The sequence below is a fragment of the Onychostruthus taczanowskii genome, unplaced genomic scaffold, assembly GCF_017590055.1.
Source record: "Onychostruthus taczanowskii isolate IOZ18803 unplaced genomic scaffold, ASM1759005v1 scaffold7, whole genome shotgun sequence".
NCBI classification, from domain to species: domain Eukaryota; kingdom Metazoa; phylum Chordata; class Aves; order Passeriformes; family Passeridae; genus Onychostruthus; species Onychostruthus taczanowskii.
Genome location: NW_024504786.1, coordinates 8928575 through 8948589, shown reverse-complemented (window position 1 = coordinate 8948589; position 20015 = coordinate 8928575). Strand labels below are relative to the sequence as shown.

Here is a 20015-nt window from a genome sequence, read left to right as displayed (position 1 = left end):
GGAAGCAGAGCTGACAAATGAGAAAAATACTTTACCAGTAGGAGCTGCTACTTTTGCAGTTTTGGAAATTTTTTGCTGGTTTTGGTGTATTTTCAATTCAAGAACTGGCTAGTTCAGAGCTGAGAAACAACAAAGGATTGAAAAAAAAAAAAAGGTTTGTCTTTTATCTTTCCATAATCACCGAAGACAACCAAACCAATCAACTAAGGTAAGAGAGAATGAGATGTAGTCATTCTAATACCTTGAAAGGCTGGTTTCCAGAAACACTCCTCCAGGTCACTGATCATTTCTTGCTTTGGTTTCATGTACCAGGGCTTTTCTTTACCTAAAAAGTATTCTGAAATTTACATTTCTTTCTGTAGTGAATATTTGCAAGGGAAAGATGATTTTCCTAATAAAATCAATTCAAACTACCACTGAAGTACTTAAGCATGGCATTACAGTTTTCATCCAAAAGAGCAATCATGAGTAATAATTTAATCACCAACTCTTCAAGAACAAACAGTAATTCACCGTTTTTCTAATGTAAAAAATATTTTAAAACTAAGACTGAAGGCATATTATGTTACATAATCAATCAAAATAAATGTAGCAAAAATAGAGTATTGGATGAGTAAAAGAATAACCAGATTTAACAACTGGGCAGTAGTAAGGAAAGCTGCACTTGGTTTGATAGGTGCTGTTCAGTAAAATTTGACCTTTTTTCAGGGAAACATGTTTTAAAAAAAGCAAAACCAGAAGAGAATCAATTTCTGAATGCAGGTGATCTGCTGTCTGATTTAAATCACAACTAAAACCTGAGATTTTAATCCTTCTGATTTGTATGGGTCTCTGACTCTCATCAGAGAGACCCCAACACAGATACCCAGCTCCACTGGTGTGGAGGCTGTGAATGCTGGTCTTTGCATGCCAAGACTCCCATTAAAAGCTGCAGCTTGTTTTTGGCAAGCATTGCCTCAAACACATGTGTTAAGAATGGTAGTGTCCCCATATATGTAAGACTGAGTAACTTCTTGGCAAGACTTAACTTCATTTTGCTGAGGGCCAAGAAAACAGGAGACAAAGAGAAGTTCCTCACCCCAAGATTCTACAGCCCACGCTGGAGCTGACACATATCTAGCCTGTCTTAGAAAAGAGATGGAAATTGCATAAAAATATCCTCTCTAGTCTCCAGGGACACATTCAGCCCAGAAGGAATCCTTACAGCTGAAACATCAATGTGAGAAAGGGCATGAAAGAATAGCTTCACACCCCTTTTGCTCCTTTCTGATCTCCCAAGGAATTCCTGCATCCTCACCCTCTGGAGCAGGACTTTTCTATCTCCTTATCCTGAAATATTTACATTTCCCCCCTTCCTTTGCCTTTTCCCTCTCAAGAACACAATGGCACCAGACCTGCACCCACCCCCACCCAAGACAGCTGTATTTGCAGTGTATGCAGATACATTTTGGTGTTTTTGGGAACACAAATTACTCTTCTAACCCCTCAATAAGCTTTGCAGCTCACTTGCTCATTAATGGAACCCAGACAAAAGCTAGAAGATGAGCTCTGTGCAGCAGCTTGCTGTATGTGCAGCTGTGTGTTCCAGGGGATGTAGGGAGACTCCACTGTGCTCCAGCACGAGCCCATCCTGCCTGTATCCACTGGATGCTAAAGGTGCTTCCCATCCAGAATCTGGCATTCAGGGCCCTGCAGGGTGTCAAGCACCCTGAACTCTGCAGATATTGAACACGATGAAGGAAAAGAGATGAAGCATAGAGCAGGACTGGTCCCAGAGCATGTCAAGTGCAAGGATTTGGAACAGATACCTGCTGAGACAGTGAAACAGAGAGTGATTTAAAAACAAAGCAATACAGAATCCATCAGGCAAGATGGCAAAATTCCTTGCAAATTGTTTGCAAAAACAAGTGGCTATCCACTACAATTTTTCTGTCAGATTTGAAGGGAAACATCCGTGTTGTGCATTCCTGCGTAAGCAGGCTGAGGCTCCCCAGACTGCCAGGAAAGGAGCTGCACAGACACTCTTACACTGCATGCTACCTGTGAAACTGCTGAGACTGGCTATCAACACTCCTTGCTGCTCCCTTCTCAGTCCTCTTTGGTTTGCAGATTTTTGGCCATCAGTGACCCATGAGGGCCATGAAAATCAGAGGCTGACCCCCCCCTTAGATGACCCAGGAAGCCTCCTCTCAGCTCCCTAATACTCCCTCAACACGGCTGCACTCCAGGGCTGAGCCTAAAGAGAAGGAAGGCTCTAGATGGCATGGGACCATCCCCAGATCCACAGCCAGCAAGAGGCTGGCAGTCCTTTATTCAGCTGAGAAGTAGGGCTGTGTTGGGATCAAGGCTCCTCACAGTCAGAGAGGGAAAGGAAGGGCAGCCCTAAGCAGGGAAAGGGATGCATGGCTCCTCCCAACCCTGATGCATGGGCAGTCAAAAGCATGAAGAGAGAGGTAAGGGAAAGGCTGGTACATTGGGATGGAGCGCTGCAAGAAGGGAGCTTGGGTGCTGGGCCTCGCTGGCTCACCCTGTACTGGCAGAACTCCTCCACAGAGGGAGTTTGGCAAAACTCTCCTAAAGGACTGGAATGGGGAGAGACATGAACAGCAAATCCCTGTACTCTGTCAGGCAGAGGTATGTACTCTGTCATACCTGTGCAAGACAACAATACTGAGATAAAGGGGCAGAAACCAACAGCAGTCAGATGATACTCCAGAGAATGGGGACACTTTGTTGGAGTAAGGGATGACAGCAACAAGAGAGCTCATCACACAAATAAAACGAGGAATGATGAGGCAGAAACCAACTCTGCGTCTACTCGGAAACCCCAGAAAAAGCCCAAGTCCCCAGAGCAGGACATGCACACACAACTCCTGCAGTTCCTGCTCCCTCTCCATGATCCTCCCAACATGGCACACAATCCAGGCAAATCTGCTCCCAGGCAGGGAAGCAAATTTTAATGCTACCTCTGTCAATAATGCAACCAGATCCATAGTTCAAAAGGACCCTGCTAATTAAAAGCTGGCGAGCTTTAAATAATTCATCTCCTTAACTTGGATTGATTGGAGAGTTTAATGGTTAGAGTCTTGAAACAATATTAAACAGCCTCTTCAAGGCCCAGGTAGCCAGTGACTTTTCCAAGTAAATCTTACCTCCTTGCAAACTTTAATGCTCAAAAGTCACTGTGGATGAAGGCTGGGAGGCAGAGAAAATACCTGACCACTGGTCTCCAAGAGGTGATCTACTGCTCCACAGAGAAACAAGACAGACAAGAGTGATGCAGCCCTGAGTCACAGCTCTGTCTATAGCCCAGTAAATCTGAGCTCCTGCCTGTACCACAGCCTGCTACTCTACCAGCTCTGCATCCCCACTGTTAAGCAGCAGGCAGATATACGGCCTTAGTGTCCTGGGCCAGGTCTCCCTCATATCACTTTTATCCCTGGTGCAGAGGAGTTGGGGGATACATGGAACTCTGCCACTGTTTATCTCAGAGCACTGTTGATCACTTTATCTTGAAGCACGCTGCAGGACAACAAAACTCATCATATGTGTTAACAAACAGGATGATGATTCAGTTCTCCAGCTGGGATCACGCCTCTTCAGTCTGCAGTGTGTTTCCAGCCAGTTTCCAAGCCAGGCAGCACAGCCTCCTTTCCAAGGACTGCAGCATCCAGAGCAACTGGATGACTGGTCCAACAGGGAGAGCATCCCACCCAGCCTGGGGACCCTTCTGCTGTGCTCCAGGCATCTACTGCTGACCACATCCAACCTTAACCCAAGCACTGCTAGAGCAGTCTAGGAGGGAAGCAGCTCCCCAGTCAGAGGGACAGGCAGGTATGTCTGGCACACCGGCACATGCAAGGGACAGAGAAGTATGTGTCCATTCTGCCCTGACACATCTTCATCCCTTCCACCAGCTGAGGACTCTTCAGCCCTTTGGCTTGTTCTCAGCACCCCAGATGGACAATGTCTTAGAGCTGAGGCACGTCCCACACACTCGGAGCAGCAGCTGTGGAGATGGAAATGGCACGGGGCAGCATCACTCACCTATCCCGCTGTGAGGCCTCCCTATGTGCTGTAGGTTCAGTCCTTTGTTCATGTCTAAGAGCCCGTTCTTTGGCCAACTCCCCATGGCAAAGCTGTACGCCTGGAAGAGAGAAGCAGAGGGTCAGACACAGCCCATGTGCAGGCATGATCTGTACTTGCCCAGGTCTGACTGCTCCTGGGGCTGGAGTGGCTCTGTGTTCAGGGGCTGGTGTGTGTCTGTGCTCACCGTGTTCATTGTGGACCTGTACATCAGCCTCGCAGCTGCTCTTCTGGAATTACCCACACAAAGTGCTCTCACCCTGCCCTGTCCACCTGATTCTCCTTAGAGGTGTTCAGAACCTCTGGTGGTGTCCTGTACACATGAAAACCCTGTGACAGAGGGGTTTGCATCACTCAAGACCACCTTTGCCATGCTGTAGGGGGCAAGCCAGGGGCTATAAGCTCATCCCCTATGTCTCTTAGTTGCTCCAAAAACATCCACTCACTCCTGCTTTAACAGGGTCACCAGCAGGGGTCAGGGGGTTTGGAAAGGGGTGTTCATTCCCAGGCTGGCCTGGCCAGCAAGCCCTTTCTTTTCTGGCAAGCACAGCCCTCCCCGCTCCCTCTCCTTTCCACCCCCAAGCCCCAGTTGCCTTGGTTCCCTCCATCACTGGGACAAATCCTACTGGGAGCCAGCACTGCTCATCCCACTGCACAGAGCCTGCAGCCTGGCCAGAGGGAGCCTGCTTCATACCCATGGCATCCCCTGGCAGGGTTTCCAGAAGGAGCCAAGCAGCTGGGAACATAAGCAGCACAAAAACCCACTGGACAAGGCAAACATAAAAGCAGCCGGGCCTCCATGTCACACGCACGGCTGTAATTACAGCCTGACAGCCACGTATCTTCTTCATCTTGAGGAATTAAGCTCAGAACGCATTGTGAGCGGTAAGAAGGGTGCGTGGGCTTAGCGTCGCTCACGCTGGCGCTATCTTTGCTGCCGTGAGGGCCATTGTCCCCAGATGAGATCAGGTCAATCCAGCCGCCCCTATCTCCCTCCTGCAGCGGGGGATCATCGCTAACCGCAGCCACAGTGTGGCAGGCATTGCTGACACCCTCCGCAGGCTGCAAATGCCAGGAGATGCTCTCTGCAGCAGGAATGGGGATGAACTGGGTGACCAGAACTGAGAGGTGTCCCCCACCAGCCCACCAGCCATCTGCCTGCTGCTGGGACTTCCTGCCAGCCCCTCTTTCCTGCTACCTGCTGCTCTAGAGCGGTAGGTCCAGCCCCTGCGCAGCCCCTTCTGCTGGCAGCCCCCCGGGAGCCACGGGGCTTGGGGGAGTTAATTTATTAGTGGCCCATGTAGCCATTCATGCTGCATTGTTACTCCTGCCTTAGCAAAACAGAGGGCTCCACAGATAATTAATAGACAGCATTGCTAATCCTGTTGGGAGATGATTAGCAATTAAAACTCCTAATTAAGTCTATGCATAATTCACTGAAATTACACTTTGTGTACACAACGGGGAGATTTCCTTTGCCTTCTGAGCTTGACAAACACGCTCTGGTATGTTCCCTCCCGTGATCACGATGCAGGCCAGCCAACCACAGGGTGGGGGGGAGCCAGAGGTTGGGGCACAGGATGGGACCCTGCCACCCATCTTCTGGGTGGCAGAAGTGGTTCCATGTGTGGTTCCCTCTTCTGGGCACAGAGCAAACCCAGGCTGAGCATAGGAAGACTCCCATGCTCAGCTCCAGTAGACCAGCAGTGGGGGCCATCCCTGGGGAAGTGGTATGTCCGGATGGGGAAGGACCAGGGGTGTCCCTGCCCAGGGAGCTACCATATCACAGGGTGCCTTCCCAGCCCAGACATGCCTTGGACTCTGCCCAGAAGCAACTGAGGTAGCACAGAGGGATGCTGGCAGGATCCCGGGAAAGCCACAGGGACAGCTTTGGAAAGCTCCTGGTAGCTGGGTGCTACTGCCAAGCTCAGCCTGCCTCCCCTGGCTGTGCAGCAGCAGGGAGCTGGCAGCACGTGCCCCAGCCCTCGGATCAGCACCGGGCCCTTCTCTGCATCGCGTTCTGCCTTCCTGATCAAGGTCATTCGGTACAGCCGCAATACCTGAGCAAACTACCTAAGCAGCTGGGGTGGAAGTTGGCCTGACCACTGAAGGTCAAGTGTGCACTTATGCATATTCAAAGCTGCCTGCAGGATCGATCGGGTTTTAATTGTTTTTCCTGGGGTTTTGGAAGGAAGTGCCAGGGGCATTGATCAGTCCCAGACAAGGCTGCTCACACTCCAGGGCTGGCAGGGACCATCACTGCTGCAGGCACAGGGAAGTGCAGGCAGTGATGATGAAGGGATGAAGGCAGGGGAGAGGTCAGCCACCGCTGGCCGAGAGGAGGAGCCACTGCTGGGCTGCGCTGGAAAAGAAAGTTTTTTAATTAAAAGTGGCAATTCTGAGCCGCCTGCTGGCAGCAGCCACACAATCAAGAGCAAGGAGCTTTGCTGTTTAATATTTAAAGACAACGTTTAATCTTTAAACAGGAAAGTTCTTCCTCTGACTGTTAAAGCGAGGCAGAAAGCGCCGTGGCTCCCCAACACCAGGGGTACCCAGCCTGCAGGGGTGGCTGTGGCCACTGGCTCACTGGAGCTGCTGGGACATGGGTGTCAACCACTTCCCTGCCAGCTCTGTGACCACACAGACACCAGCAGTGGCAAAGACCCCTGTCCCTTCAGTGCTTATCCCTGTGGCAAATTGTAAGAAAGTCTGAGATGACCCTGGTTTGCTTGCAAGCCAAAGGATTTTTAAAAAAGCCATTAAACCCTTCTTGTGAGGAAATTGCACTACTTTGTACCTCACTCTGGTTCAGTCTTTGTGTTGCAGAGACTGAGTTGCTCCCTTTTAGGTCAGACACTGAAGCAGAGCCAAGACCCTGTGGTTTTTTATCTGCATTTTAATTGATAAAAATTCAAGCATCTTTTAAAAAGGTTCTGACCAAAATTCCAATTTAGAGAGAAACTCAATGTTTCTGATCTGATAAAAACCACCTGAACAATGTTTACAGAATAATTTTCAAGCAGCCTGAATACAACTATTTTCATTCATACCATCTCCTAGAAAGGTTTTCCTTTTTTCCTGATTTTGTTTGTAATCCTATGAAGGCTACATTTACCTCCCTGCCAATGCTGCTCCAAAGTCAGATGATTATTAATTATATTTATTTACTTATGCAATCCCATAGGCATACACAGCAGTTCACAGACAAATACCGCCCTCGGTCCCTGATGGAGGGATCTCGAATCAAAGGTAAGCAGATATTCCTGTGATAAATGTGAGCTAATAGCAGCAGGAGATTAGGAACATACTGTGTTTCTATGCATAGAGCAAGCACCACGGATAATCCACATCTTGTTAAACAAGTGCTGGTGTGGGGAGGTAGGTCATTAGGTAACCTGCAGCCCACATATCCTGCAGAAAATCCAAAAACCAGAAGTGGGGATAAAACATGGGGCAAGGAGATGATGCACACACAGAATCACAGCATCTGAGGCTGGCTTTATAACAGAGCAAAAAAAGGTCTGAAACCAACCTCCTGTTGTACCAGGTCACAAACCTTCCCAGTAGCTATGACGCTACTTCAGATGGCAAAGAGACTGAAACAAGAGCTCCTCTGTCCTCCTGACTGCACTGGGGTACAAAGATGGTCCCCTGTGCTGGGACAGAGGGCATGCCAGTGAGGCTGGGCAACCCCATGGTGGTGGCTGCTTGTGCAGTTTGGCACTGAGTTTGGCTCACCTGCCCTTACTGCAATCCCAGTGCACACCAGTGCCCATCCCCAGCAACGCTGGGGCCAGCAAGGCGACAGCACCAACACAGTTGGGTCCTGATGTGCTGCTCTCTGGAGTTAGTTTAGGCTGCACACCACGGATTATAGGCAGCACAGCTGCAGAGAAGATGTACCATGGGGTCAGAAAATTCCCAGAACTGGAACCTGTCAAGCTGATGTATTGATCTAAGTGGACTGAATAATGCTCCATCATTTATTTATGGGAAGTGCCCAGCACACTTCACAAAAACTGGTGTTCGGCAGTCAAATTTAAGGCAAAATTAAACACCCCACAGCATATAAACAGGCACCTGTTCAGAAGTCAGAATAAGGGAGCCACACAAATCTTCCCCACATGCAGAAGGACGAACAGAGCTGGTCCTCACAGAGCTGCCAGAGCTCTGCTGGGGCAAAGCACTGATGTCTGCAGAGCCAGCCTTGTTCTTTCCACACGTATCCAGGCTGTGACCTGCTGGCCAGCTCCTGGCCCCTCTGCCCTCCCCTACAGCTGCTGGCACTGCATCACCCTGGATGCTTTAGCTGAAGGGCAGGAGGGAAGAGGATCTTTTTGCTTTGCAGTGGCACGAGCATGTTCACAAACCACGGCTGCAAGAACCGCCAAGACTGGCACAGGGTGTCCTGCCCTGACCAGCTGGGAAACTGTCATTTTATTTTACATGTCCTACCAAGAGGTTTTAATAGCTATGTTTCATCTGCTAATTGTAATTTTAATATTAATACAGACACTTTCAGGCAGGGAGAAAATATTTCCTTTCAGAAAAATCCTCCCAGGAGCAAAGGGGCTTAAGCAGTCTGAGAAGATGCTGAAGGGTGGGTACTAAGCAATAAGAAAAGTGGTGGGTTTTGCTGAAAATCTCCATTACGAATTTCAAAAAGACACATGAAATATACATGGTTTTAAATACACAGAAAGAAGGTGTGAGACCTCCCAGCTGCCCTTAGCTTAGGCAAGCAGCAGGTACCAGCTATGCTCCCCCAGGATCAGGCTGGGCACAGCTGCCTACTGATCGAAGGTGAACACCCTGATGTTTCTGCAATGGAGAAAATGTCTTTGGAACAGCAAAATCATCTTCCTCCTCCTGTCATGTCAACTGTGCACTGCACCCAAAATAAGCATTTCCCATCTAACTGCCCTTATTCCACTGCTGCTACAATGAGGTGTCAAGATTTTATATTACAGCGTATGGTAGGAACAAAAAAGAGGTCATGGCTATGACTAAGTGGGCTTTTAAACACAGTTTGAAATGTTTTTAGTGACTGTAAGGTTTTGGGGCTGGGACTGTCTTGCAGGACGTCCCTGAACAGCACCTAGGACACTGGAGGTTCCAGAGTGTTCCCATTTTAATTGCATGCTGGTCCAGGAATGGGAGATGGACATTTCTTGCTGGGATTTCTTGCCATGCAAATTTACCAGCATGATATGAGGAAAATGTAACACCACTGAGGAGCTGACCCCACCGCCAAATCATTTAGTTGGAGGCTCCTGAACAGGGCTGAATGCAATTAAAGAAGAATCAGGTAATGAGTAAGCTTGCCAAGCCATAGCTGACAACAGCAGAACTCTGTCACAGGGAAGGCACAGAGGAAAGCTTGCCTGGCAGGATGGAGGCACAGAGCCTGGGATGGCTCCGGCAGCACTGGAGCCTGCTACCCTCGCTGGCTGTCAGGAGGCAGGAGCTAAGCCCAGGTGTAACGTGTTCCTTTTAAGCAGTTTAGTCAGAAGTGTTGCCACATTCACAGCTTTTCAAGTATTTTTAAATCACTTACAAAAGCAGGATTAAATGATCAGGAATTCCATTTAATAGGACAAATAAAGAAATAACAATCTACTCCATCAGCCCTGTGAAAGGCAGGTTTGATTTAAGAAGAAAATAAATAAAAAAATAAGTATAAAAGAGGGAGACAAAAAAGGAAAGGGAGGTGGAAAAAAAGGATAATGTGTGTTTACTCAAGCAAAGAAAAAAATATTTAAGTGATGTAGGGGAGAAGATTGCGGTAACTAGTGAAGAATAACATCGTCTGCTTTGCTGTCAAATCACACAAGAATTTCAGTAATAGATTCTCATTCTGACACTCAATTCAATTCGAAGGTGATCCTGCTTTATCCCAACACATCAAATATTAAACACTCGTATTAGCCAGGGTGCCGTCGCCTTTCCCGGCTTAGACGCGGCAGGAAGCTTTTCCCCCTACTTTCTCTCACTCGCTATAATATTCTCAATGTTATCTAAACATGCCTTCATACACTGGGGTTCCTTATCAATCCCATTTGGGGAGGGAGGGGGGTGTACTTAAAACGGTATTAGTTTGGGGGGCTTTTATTATTATTATTTCCAAAGCTTTTCAATTTTGTGTGGAAAAAGCTTAGAAAAAAGAGGTGGAGGGAGGGGAGGCGGTGAGAGACGGAGAGGGAGCGCGGGAGCGAGAGAAAGTATAAAAAAGGGAAAAGCAGCCAGCAGCTCTTGTTTGACTGATGCCTTTCAACAAGGGCAGTCTAGCTTGTCAAAGCCTGGGCTCGAGATGAATTGGCATATCTATTCAGCCTGCCTCTGGATGTCATGCAATACAGTTTCATATTCCCAGATAAGGCACGATAAGCAATTGCTGCCCTGACACCAACTCCATCCATCCCTGCCTTTCTGTCCACACATATTAGAGATCTCTGCTGCACCACTAACAAGAGGCATTTAATTTTTACAAACACGGTGGTGAGAGGGGCCTCCAGACTGACCAGGTACAGCATCAACACCACTCATGTTTAATTAGTTTCTCTCAGTGCACTGAGAACACTCATGAGTGGTACAGGGTGCACAAAAACAACTTTTGCCCAATGTAGCACCTGTGAACATAAGCACTGAATTAAACATCTGTGCCAATCATTACTGGGCAGGGGTGACAAAAGCATTGTATCCTTTGCCAAATATATCTGCAGTGCCGCTGCAGGATATGGTTTGGCTGGGGTTTGGACATGGGAGGACACTGGGGAAGAAGTGAGCAGTGCCCTTTCCCAGGGAACATCACTCTCCAGAGCACAAACCCTCCGAGAGCTATGGGGGGAAGGAGAGCAGCTGACACACTGAAAGAGAGGACACCATGCATGAGGTCTGGCCCCACCTGAGTGGAAATAAAGGAAAATTGGAAATTCCTGTCAGCGAGAGAATGAGATCTGCACAAAATCTTCTCACATTGCTAAAAAGGTGCTGAGGCTTTGCCCGGCACTCTGCCCTCTTCACACAAGGGCTTTCCACAGATCAGTGCCACACAGCCAGCTTCCCCCATGTCCTGGATGCAGGGAGCCTTTGGCAAGCCCAGCTGGTGTCCACTTCAGTCCATTTGCAAAGCTGCTTGTTAGAACAGAAACAACTTTATGCCTCACATCAAGGAGTAAATTAAACAAATAAAATTATGAACGGTCTGTTTTTTGAAAGGTGAGCGCTGGGCACACAGGAGATCCCTGGCTCTGCCCACCTTTGGGAAATGCTTTAGAGGGTGAGGTGCCCCCAGACCTTGGGAGGAGGACAGGTCCTTATTAAGGGAAGGCACCAAGATGTCAGAGAACATGCAGAGGATGCAGCGTAACTGCATGTGCTTTCTCCTTACTAAAATAAGCAGCTCATGCCATCAGAGCTCTGTACACAGGAGCTCTGCAAAAGGGAAACTGAGGCATGCTGTGATCTCTTGCCTTGCCTATTCCATTCAGACACATCTGAGCAGCCTCATCCTGCTTGTGTCCTGGCAATATCTCAACTCAGCCACAGATGTACAAATTCACTGCTAAAACTCATCTGAACTTCAGGTGTGGCAGAAGGGACCCTGCAGCCACCAAGAGCCCCTCTCCAGGGTGCATTTGGATGCTGTGGTCCCATCAGGCAGCAGGAAGGTGTCCCTGCTGTTGTGCAGGTTTAGCATGTGCCTTGGCTTAGGCTGCAACAGAAACACACTGGTGTGCCTGACTCCAGGGTGTCAAAGTGCCAAGCGGTTTAGGCTTCACATTTCCCTGTGTTTGAACAAGAGCAGTCTTTGCCTTGCTCCCAGGCTACGGATTATCCTGGATAAAATGTTCTCTACCGCTGTGTGCTCTGCGGCTGGCGACACACTAGGTTAATGCCGTGGAGATCTGGGTCAGAACCCTGGGTTTGGTCACAAGCAAAACAAAACTACAGGTCTGGGAAATAGAGTTGGGTGTGCACAAGCCAGTGCTGGCCCGGGAGAGGGGACAAGCAGAGCCATAAACCACCAAGAAAGCAGCCCAAGGATGGGGGCTGCTAGCATGACCAGAGGGTCTGGGAGACACATGCCCTTTGCCTTTCCCAGGCACTGAAGTGGCAGGACTGACTTCTCATGGTGTCCCTGTGCTCCTGGCAGCACTGCAGGATGACAGACCCAAGCTGGGTTATTCTGATGTATGCAATTGGCTCCCAGCACTAAGATACACAAGCAGCCCCTGATTAGTGCCTGAAAGGCAGAGGCACATGACGACATGGCAGACAGCTTCCAGGGAGTACCTACACGTGGCTGATTTACCCTTCCAGCCCTGCAAGGACAGGCTCACGTCCTGCAGTGCTATCCCCTGACCACCCCAGCCCCTGTGGGGCCAATTCAAGCAGGAAAGCAGCACTAAGCCTTTCCCTACCACAGCTTAGTGGCCAGCAGAGCGGGAAGCTGGGTATGATACCAAGGAAAACCCACAAGCACACTTCATGGATGATTCACCACAGGCACAGAAGCCTCTCCATACAGACAGGAATGGATCAGTCCAATTCTGGCTGCTCCTGAGGAAACTGGGGGTTCACAGGGAAGGAGAAGATGCCTGTAACTGTTCTGGAAAACAGGAAAATGTTGACACTGCCCCATAATCAGACCCAATATCAGCCCCTGTATACATGAAGACAGAAATGAGCATGATGGCCCCAGCAGATGTGCTGCAGGACTGAGCTGTCAGGGCAGCTGCAAGGTGGATATATCTCACCCTCCTTAGATTTAACTGGAGATGAACAACCACCAAAGAGAGCTGCATTTTTGCCATATTGCAACAGGGTGGGTAACAGTATCCATCCATTACTCTTCTCTTTCCAGGGTCAGACCATGACTGTGATGCTCAGACCTCCCCACACACCCCTTTAATCTAACCCCAAGCCTTTCCCAAGCAAAGCTGGCACCGGGCTTGCTGTCAAAACCTTCAAGCCTTTCAAGAGGGGGTATTTTCCCCCCTCAATTTCTGTCTTTACAGACACACACGCTCGCCTCTCCCTCGCTCGCTGTTTAATTTCCGTGTGAGAGGGAAGCAGGTGCCCGTGCTCCCGTGAGCTCTCCCTTCTCTAGGTTTTTTTTCCCTTTTTGGATCCTGCCCCATTAGTTTAGTGCCCAGCCATCTGCGACGTCTCCTGTAATGCTGTCCCCCTTGTGTACCAGGGAGCTTTTCCATTAGCGCCTTTAATATTCTGACACCTTAGCACAGGCTGCTATTACATTCAAACACTGATCGCCCTGTGAAATTACATCGCAGGGCTTGCTAAAATGGAATTGTGTATAATCAGGCTCCTCCATGCACTGTCAGTCCCATCACAAATACAACGTAAAGCAGGCTTATGGATGGGCTTAGCAGCTGCTACAAGTGTATTTTTTTTAATAGATGAAGTATCCCTTATTTAAAGCATTTCCTTAAGAAAAAAAAACCAAAAAACAAACCAACAGTGAAAGACAAATCAACAGCTGCTGCATTATGTTAACCATACCACTGCTCTCTTAAAACATGTTATTTAATAAGGTAGCTATCTGTTTATCTATAACTATATCAAACAGAGAAGGAGGGCGAGATAAAGATAGTTAAACAGACAGCCGAGGAGATATCTGCCACTGGGAAATAATAGCTAAATAAAAAGTACCATTATTTACTCCGGAGCAGGGAGGAGGGAGAACCAGCAATTTCCTCCCAGTGTTCCCAGCTTCTGGCTCATAGGGGCAGCCTGTGCCAGCCTACACATACCCCAGCTCACCTTGCTCCAGCCCGCTCATCTCCCCACTACCACAAAGATAAATCTGTGGGGAAAAAACCCAACTCAGGACCCACGTACTGAAGGTGCAGTGCAGGAAAGGCAAGAGGGTGCACGAGAGCCGCTCTGCTGCCAGGAGCTGGCCTGGTGGGGCAGCCCCCCATTTCCACATTTTAGGCTGAGACCAGCTTAAATTAAGGCAAAATCGGCCACAGCAGAGGCTCTGGGTGCATTTCTGCAGGAGAGACTAGCTTTTGGGTGGCCAGCACACAAGGGACCAACTGCCCAGCTTATTTTTTTTAAATTCTAGCTAAGGAAGTGATGGATTAGGACAAAGGTATTTCAGGGGGATGCAGGAACCGGCAGGACACAGATGATGTGTCAGAGAAATGAGCTCTTGAGCTCCCTAGCTCAGAGTTCAAAACGCTGCCTCTTACCATGCCCTAAAGGTTATTCTGTCTGTCTGCTGTGAAATGCGACGGCACATCACCTGAAGGGAGATTTCCAGAGGCGCTGTGACCCTTCTGCTATCTCCTCCGAGAAGCCTCCGCAGGAATGATGAGATTGTAGCTCATTTCCACACACCTTGAAAGAGACGGGCTGGATCAAACGTGCTGAAAGCAGAAGCAGCACATCCTTGGCAGGGAGTGTGCTCTTGCCGTAACAGGCTGGGAAACTGCGTCCACCCCACTGAAAGACCAAAGACATTAGCTCTGATCCTAAGCCAGGATGGAAAAGCCAAAATACTGGTTTGTTTCACTGTGTGGGAACAGTTCTGCTTGGGAACCACAAAGTAAAAGCCAGTGACAGAACTGTTGCCCTTTAGAAAGGAACAATCTATTCCTGTGCAAAACACTGCTTTGACTTTTTGACTCCAGTTTTCCCAGTGCAAAACAAAGCCATTTGTCCAGAGCAGACACACTGCTCCTTTGCACCACACACAGCATGTTTCAGCATATGGTGGTCTGGACATTTTTGGCAAGGATGCCTCTGGTGATGGTTCAGCTGCTGTGCACAAACATGCCAGATGGGGATGATGGGACCATAGAGGGCAGAGACCCACAGACAGGTTACAGAAGAGAAGAAGAGCACAGGGGAGATGATGCACATCCATTCATAGTGCAGGTGCCAGACAATGCAGTTCAATTGTCTGGTTTCCACTACCTGTCACTGCCAAGGTTAGGTGCTTGCAAGGTGGCAGCAAGGGAGGGATGCTGGGTGACCAGCATGTTCACATCTCAGTTTAATAATCTGTTTGGAAAACCTAGGCCCTGGAGGATGCAAAAGAAATCAGAGTGATCCTGCAGGACTTTCTCACCACTTCTGTCCTGCATGTCTTATCACACACCTCTCCCTCAGCTCACATCCTACAATCCCTTCCATTTTCATGTTCACCAGGTCAGGTCTTCTTGGGACAGATACATGACCTTCTCTAAAACACCTCAGGCACAATGCAGAGAAACTGGTCCATACACAACAGACCACAGGGGCATGGAGATACCTGCCCTGCTCCTTCTTACCTCCTCCTCCTCCCCGCAAAGACACAGGAGCAAAACCCAAGTTTTCACTGCAGAGCAACAATCTAACAGCTGTTCCAGTCTCTGAGTGCTGCTGCTGTGCAAGAATTGAAAAAAACAGAGTTTCTCTGCACTCCCACAAGATGCAAACTGCTCAAAGGAGAGGCAGCTGGAAGAACGAGAGAAAAGCAAGAAATACAATGCATGAGACATCAGGGAAAAGATCAATAAAGATTACTAGGGCAGCAGCCCATCCCCTGCCCGCATTGGAGGCTCTCATGGCTGCAGTAAAGGAACACCAAGGAAAGCTAATAAGGTGCTGCTGTGCCAGTGCCTAGGGATGATACCTGTCTAATCAAAGGTAGAGTTTACACTGGATCATCTAAGCATCAGCTCTTCCTCATGATTATTGACTCAGGTCAGGGTTAAGACTGAGGAGGTTAAAGCAGAGGTGCCTCTAAGAGCTGTGATGGATGCAAAGACCAGGCAAGCAGCCCAGCTAGCAGAGCCTGCTGGGGCACCAGTGGCAAAATTGAGGTTTCCCAATTTCAATGGAAGAACAAACAGAAGGAGATGATCTAAGGGGCTGGGCAACACATCATGAGAGAATCAATTTGGAGAGAGGTTATGAAAGAAAAGAATAAAGGGACCTGCAAGGAGAACATGCCAAGGTCCTGAGAAGAGGTTATTAAAGGAGGCATGGGGGGATGAACCACAGAAATTCATGGAGGAGAGCCAGGCAGGAGTTTGGGGCAGTACCGGCTAATTGGACTGGAAAAGGGGCACCAGCACCATGTTATAGTCCTGAGAAGGTGACAGAGAAGATCATGTCACAGGTGACAGAAATGAAGGGCTTTGGGTCCTCAGGAGCTCAACTCATGACTTCCAAGAGAGCTTAAGGCACCTCCACAGCTCTTTGGTGCTGCCAGGCTTTACTGACCTCCAGCCAGGGTGGGCCCCTCTCTAGTTGTGGCCTTTTACCATGTCTGCAATTCACCTGTAAGGTGCTGGGAAAGGCTGTGACACCCAGACACGTGGATGCCCCTGAGTCCCGCTCCCTGAGGAAGGTGCCTCACTGCTTGCCACTGCTGAGGCCCAGATTCTGTAGCATAGCTGGCTCTTTGCAGCCAGTGAGCCTGGGAAATACTAGTAGGATTTGCCTTGCTGCCTGCTGGTGATACAAGACCTGAGGAGCACATCCCAGGATCTCTGCCCAATGTTACTGAGCACATGTAGCAGAGGGAGGGTCCCCATGCAGCCATGGCACGAGAACAGAGCTGTACGGTCATGGAATGCTCATTCCACCCCCTCAGCATCCTTCAGCTGCCCTCTGAACCCATCCCTAACCTACATGTGCTGTCTCAGCTCTGGCTGTGGCTGGCGGAAAGATGAAAAGCAAGTAGGACCAAATGTCCCCAGAGAAGAGCTGGTATGCAGCTGGCGGTTGGAGGGCTGAGATGTCATGAGTAGGTCCATGGGCTGTCCGGAAGGCATTTGGCTGTGGAACACTTGGCTTTCCCAATGTGGAACCATGGCAGGCAGCCTGCCCACTGCCAGTGTGCCAGCAAAGAGTAAGAAGCTGGTATGGAACAAGGTGTCCCAATTAGTTCACCACTAATCTAATTAGATCTCCTTAGGGAGGACTAGAGCTGGCAAAATGACACAGCTGCCTCCTTGACCAGACACTCAACCTCTCCCGCCTGCAGCATTTTATTTTTCAGATTTTTAACCTGCAGTACTGACTTTTTGTCTGGCTCAGCAGAACCTGCCCTGCCTTGGGTCCTATTGCTTCTCACCAGCGAAGCACAATTACATGTGTACACAAACAGGCATTCAGTGATCACACACAGCATCCAAGCTCTCTGCTCCAGTGTCAGGGAACAGCTGCTGGGGCTGCAAATCAGAGCTATAAGGAGACATGGGGCACCAGAAGGCAGAGCTGATCAGGAGGACATGGCAGAGTACACCAGGTCCCTCTGACTCCCTCCCTGAATGACAGCAAGGCATGTAAACCAGCCTGCCTGCCCTCCCCACTGCTGCCCTGCACCACCCCAGAGAGCTGGCAAACAAGCTTCAAACCAGACTGCTCCTTGTAATCGGAGTCAGTCAGTGTGTGTGTTACGCTTGAGTTGATGGCTGGTGTTAAATTCAATGCCTTGAGTATTGATTTCCTTGCACATCCCGGACTTTGTTAAAGGGTTAGCTGTGAACTGAGATCAAAGGGAGGTTAACTCGTTTCTCATAAGTGGTAAAGCAGACCTCTAGCAAGCTGGGCACCAGGCCTCCTCCGCAGAGGATGCTCCATGCATGTTGTTAGCTACCCCAGTCGCCTCAAAAGCCAGATAAAGTCACAAAGCTGCCACAAAGCAGGGAATAAAAATTATCTCAGCAACTCCCCATGGACCCCCAAGCTATTATGAGTGCACACTGGGGACAGACAGCTTGGCTTAGCTCTTCTTCTTCCCACACTGTCCCCCACCACAGGGAGCTGCTCCCCTTGCCTGGCCACAGAATACAGGGGGGAAGCAAATCTTTCCTAGCTGCACCCCCAAAGAAGCTGCCCCTGGGGGGCTTGAAAGAGAGGAACAGAGCCCTCCCCAGGAAGACTGGGGCGTCCTAGAGCTATGGGCAGTAGACAGGGAAGGCAAAGTTGCTGCTCCCCAAAGGACCACCTGGCAGGGACATGGCACCCTCCCTGCCATGGCCAGGCATAGAGGACAATTTGAGCCAGCACTGCCATCAGCACCACCTCAACCTGTATGGCAACATGCCTGCTCCATTTTACTTTACTCTCTTCTTGGCTTTCTCTGCCCCACATAAAGAAATTTTGGCATTGACAGCAGGTTTTGCCAAGGCAGTAAGAGTTAAGTGCACAAATAACATGACACTAACAAGCTTTACCTTTGTAATTTTCAAGGGATGGAGGCAGGGAAAGAGGTGTAGGAGACAATCTGAAATTGTTATCACTAGTATTAATGAATGCCCAGAGGCACCGAGCAAGAAGCATCCATTTCAGATGAACATCTGTCAACAGTAAGTGGTAAAATTTCAGAAGTAGCTAAGGTACTTCAAAGCCTGGATTGCACCAGTTTCCCAGGAGGCTTAAGCACCCAAGTAATTTCTAACAGTAGGGTCCTGGCCCCTAAGTCATCTGGGTACCAATATTATTTCTCTACTCCAAGATCTACTTGCAGTGCAGTACAGCCTTCCAGCAGCCACATTTTTCTTCAAACATTCAGTGGGTTTCACTGGCACTGTACCTTCCACCCCAGGGTGGCAGCACATCCAGTCCTCACCTCTCCCAGTAGCTAGGCAGCTTCAGTTGAAGAAATTACAGTACACTTTGCCCCCACACCCCTAAAAACCTCAACCCAAAGCACCCAGCAATGTTGGTGGCATAATTCCCCATCACGCAGCATTGGTAGGGTAGAGGGACCCATCACAGCCCATCTTGGGGGTGAAATCCTCAGTGGAAGCTTCATTCCTTAGCACCTATAGCCACATTTAACTATGAGGTCCTCTGTATAGTGCTGCCCCTGCCCCTTTTCCCCTCTTCCAAACTCCTGCCACCCAGCATTGCCCCAGCAGCCTATTTGTTTTTAAGTGAAAGGTTTATACCAAAGTGCTTAGGGAATATCTGCTCAGTGCCCAGCATACCAAGTGCTGAAGATTTCACTTAAACTCTCAGCATCTGTGTATCTCAACTAAATTAAGCTATTTGCTATAAAAGAGCACAATGACAGTAATGGAATAATAACAGCATTAATAAAACACAACAATCCTCGAATGAGAAGTGGACGCATCAGCTAGCTTCAACCAAGAGAAGAAGGCTATTTTAAAATCACACACAAAAACCATCTGGGGGTGGAGAAAACCAACAAAAGCTCCGAAACGCAGAGGTCAGACTGAAATTATGTTTTTAACCTCAAAAGAAAGATGCTTGCCAGAGTCTTTCCAGCCAGAGAGCTCCCATGCCAGTTGGAAATTAATTTCCACAGCTCCCAGCAAAAAAAGGGCTTAGAATGGGTATGCTGGCTCCACAAAAGAGGGATGGGAGCACTTTTTGTGGGGAGAACACAAAATTGAAAGCCCAAAATAGAAGTGATCCCTCAAGCATCAGCAAGGTTTGTTTTTGGGGACAGACACATTGGAGTAGGGGGTGATGCTGAACATGTGAATGCTGAGCTAGTGACCAGAGCCAGATGCTGCTACATCATTATGCAAACATCCAGATGTCTCAAGCTCACCACACTGCCATTCCCCTCTTGGTGTAAAAGTCGCCTTCACTCTATCCAAAAATTCTTCCTCTTTCCTTCGTTTTGGATGAGGGCAAGATTAAACACATCCCCTTCAGTTTCAGAGTCACCTAAACACTGTCTGTTGAAAGGATAAAATAGCCCTGGGACCTGCAGTAGAGGTGGGAACAGGTGTACCTGAGACAAAATCACATCTCTGCCCCCTTTACGGGATGAGATTTAGTACATGGTGATGAGAAGAGCAATTAAAGAGCATTAAGTATGTTGTGCTGTGTCTCTGAGGTCTTGCCACAGCTCCAATCCTGTCCAAAGCAACACCCCAAACTTGCATTGTGGGGGACTGGGAGGGTGGGTGACCCTGGGAAGGGGAGAA

The 20015-nt window shown here is 48.9% G+C and overlaps 1 protein-coding gene across 3 annotated transcripts in view; it reads right to left on the bottom strand.

The window, feature by feature from the left end:
- ERI3 (ERI1 exoribonuclease family member 3) overlaps window positions 1–20015 on the bottom strand; it is a 118723-nt gene that overhangs the window by 32166 nt on the left and 66542 nt on the right. For all 3 annotated transcript variants that reach the window (XR_005953939.1, XM_041421934.1, XM_041421936.1), the window contains exon 6: window positions 4048–4147. Coding sequence is in view for 2 of the 3 variants with exons in the window: in XM_041421934.1 (XP_041277868.1) it covers window positions 4048–4147 (100 nt within the window). In the remaining variant the exon portion in view is untranslated. The remainder of the gene's footprint in view (window positions 1–4047; window positions 4148–20015) is intronic.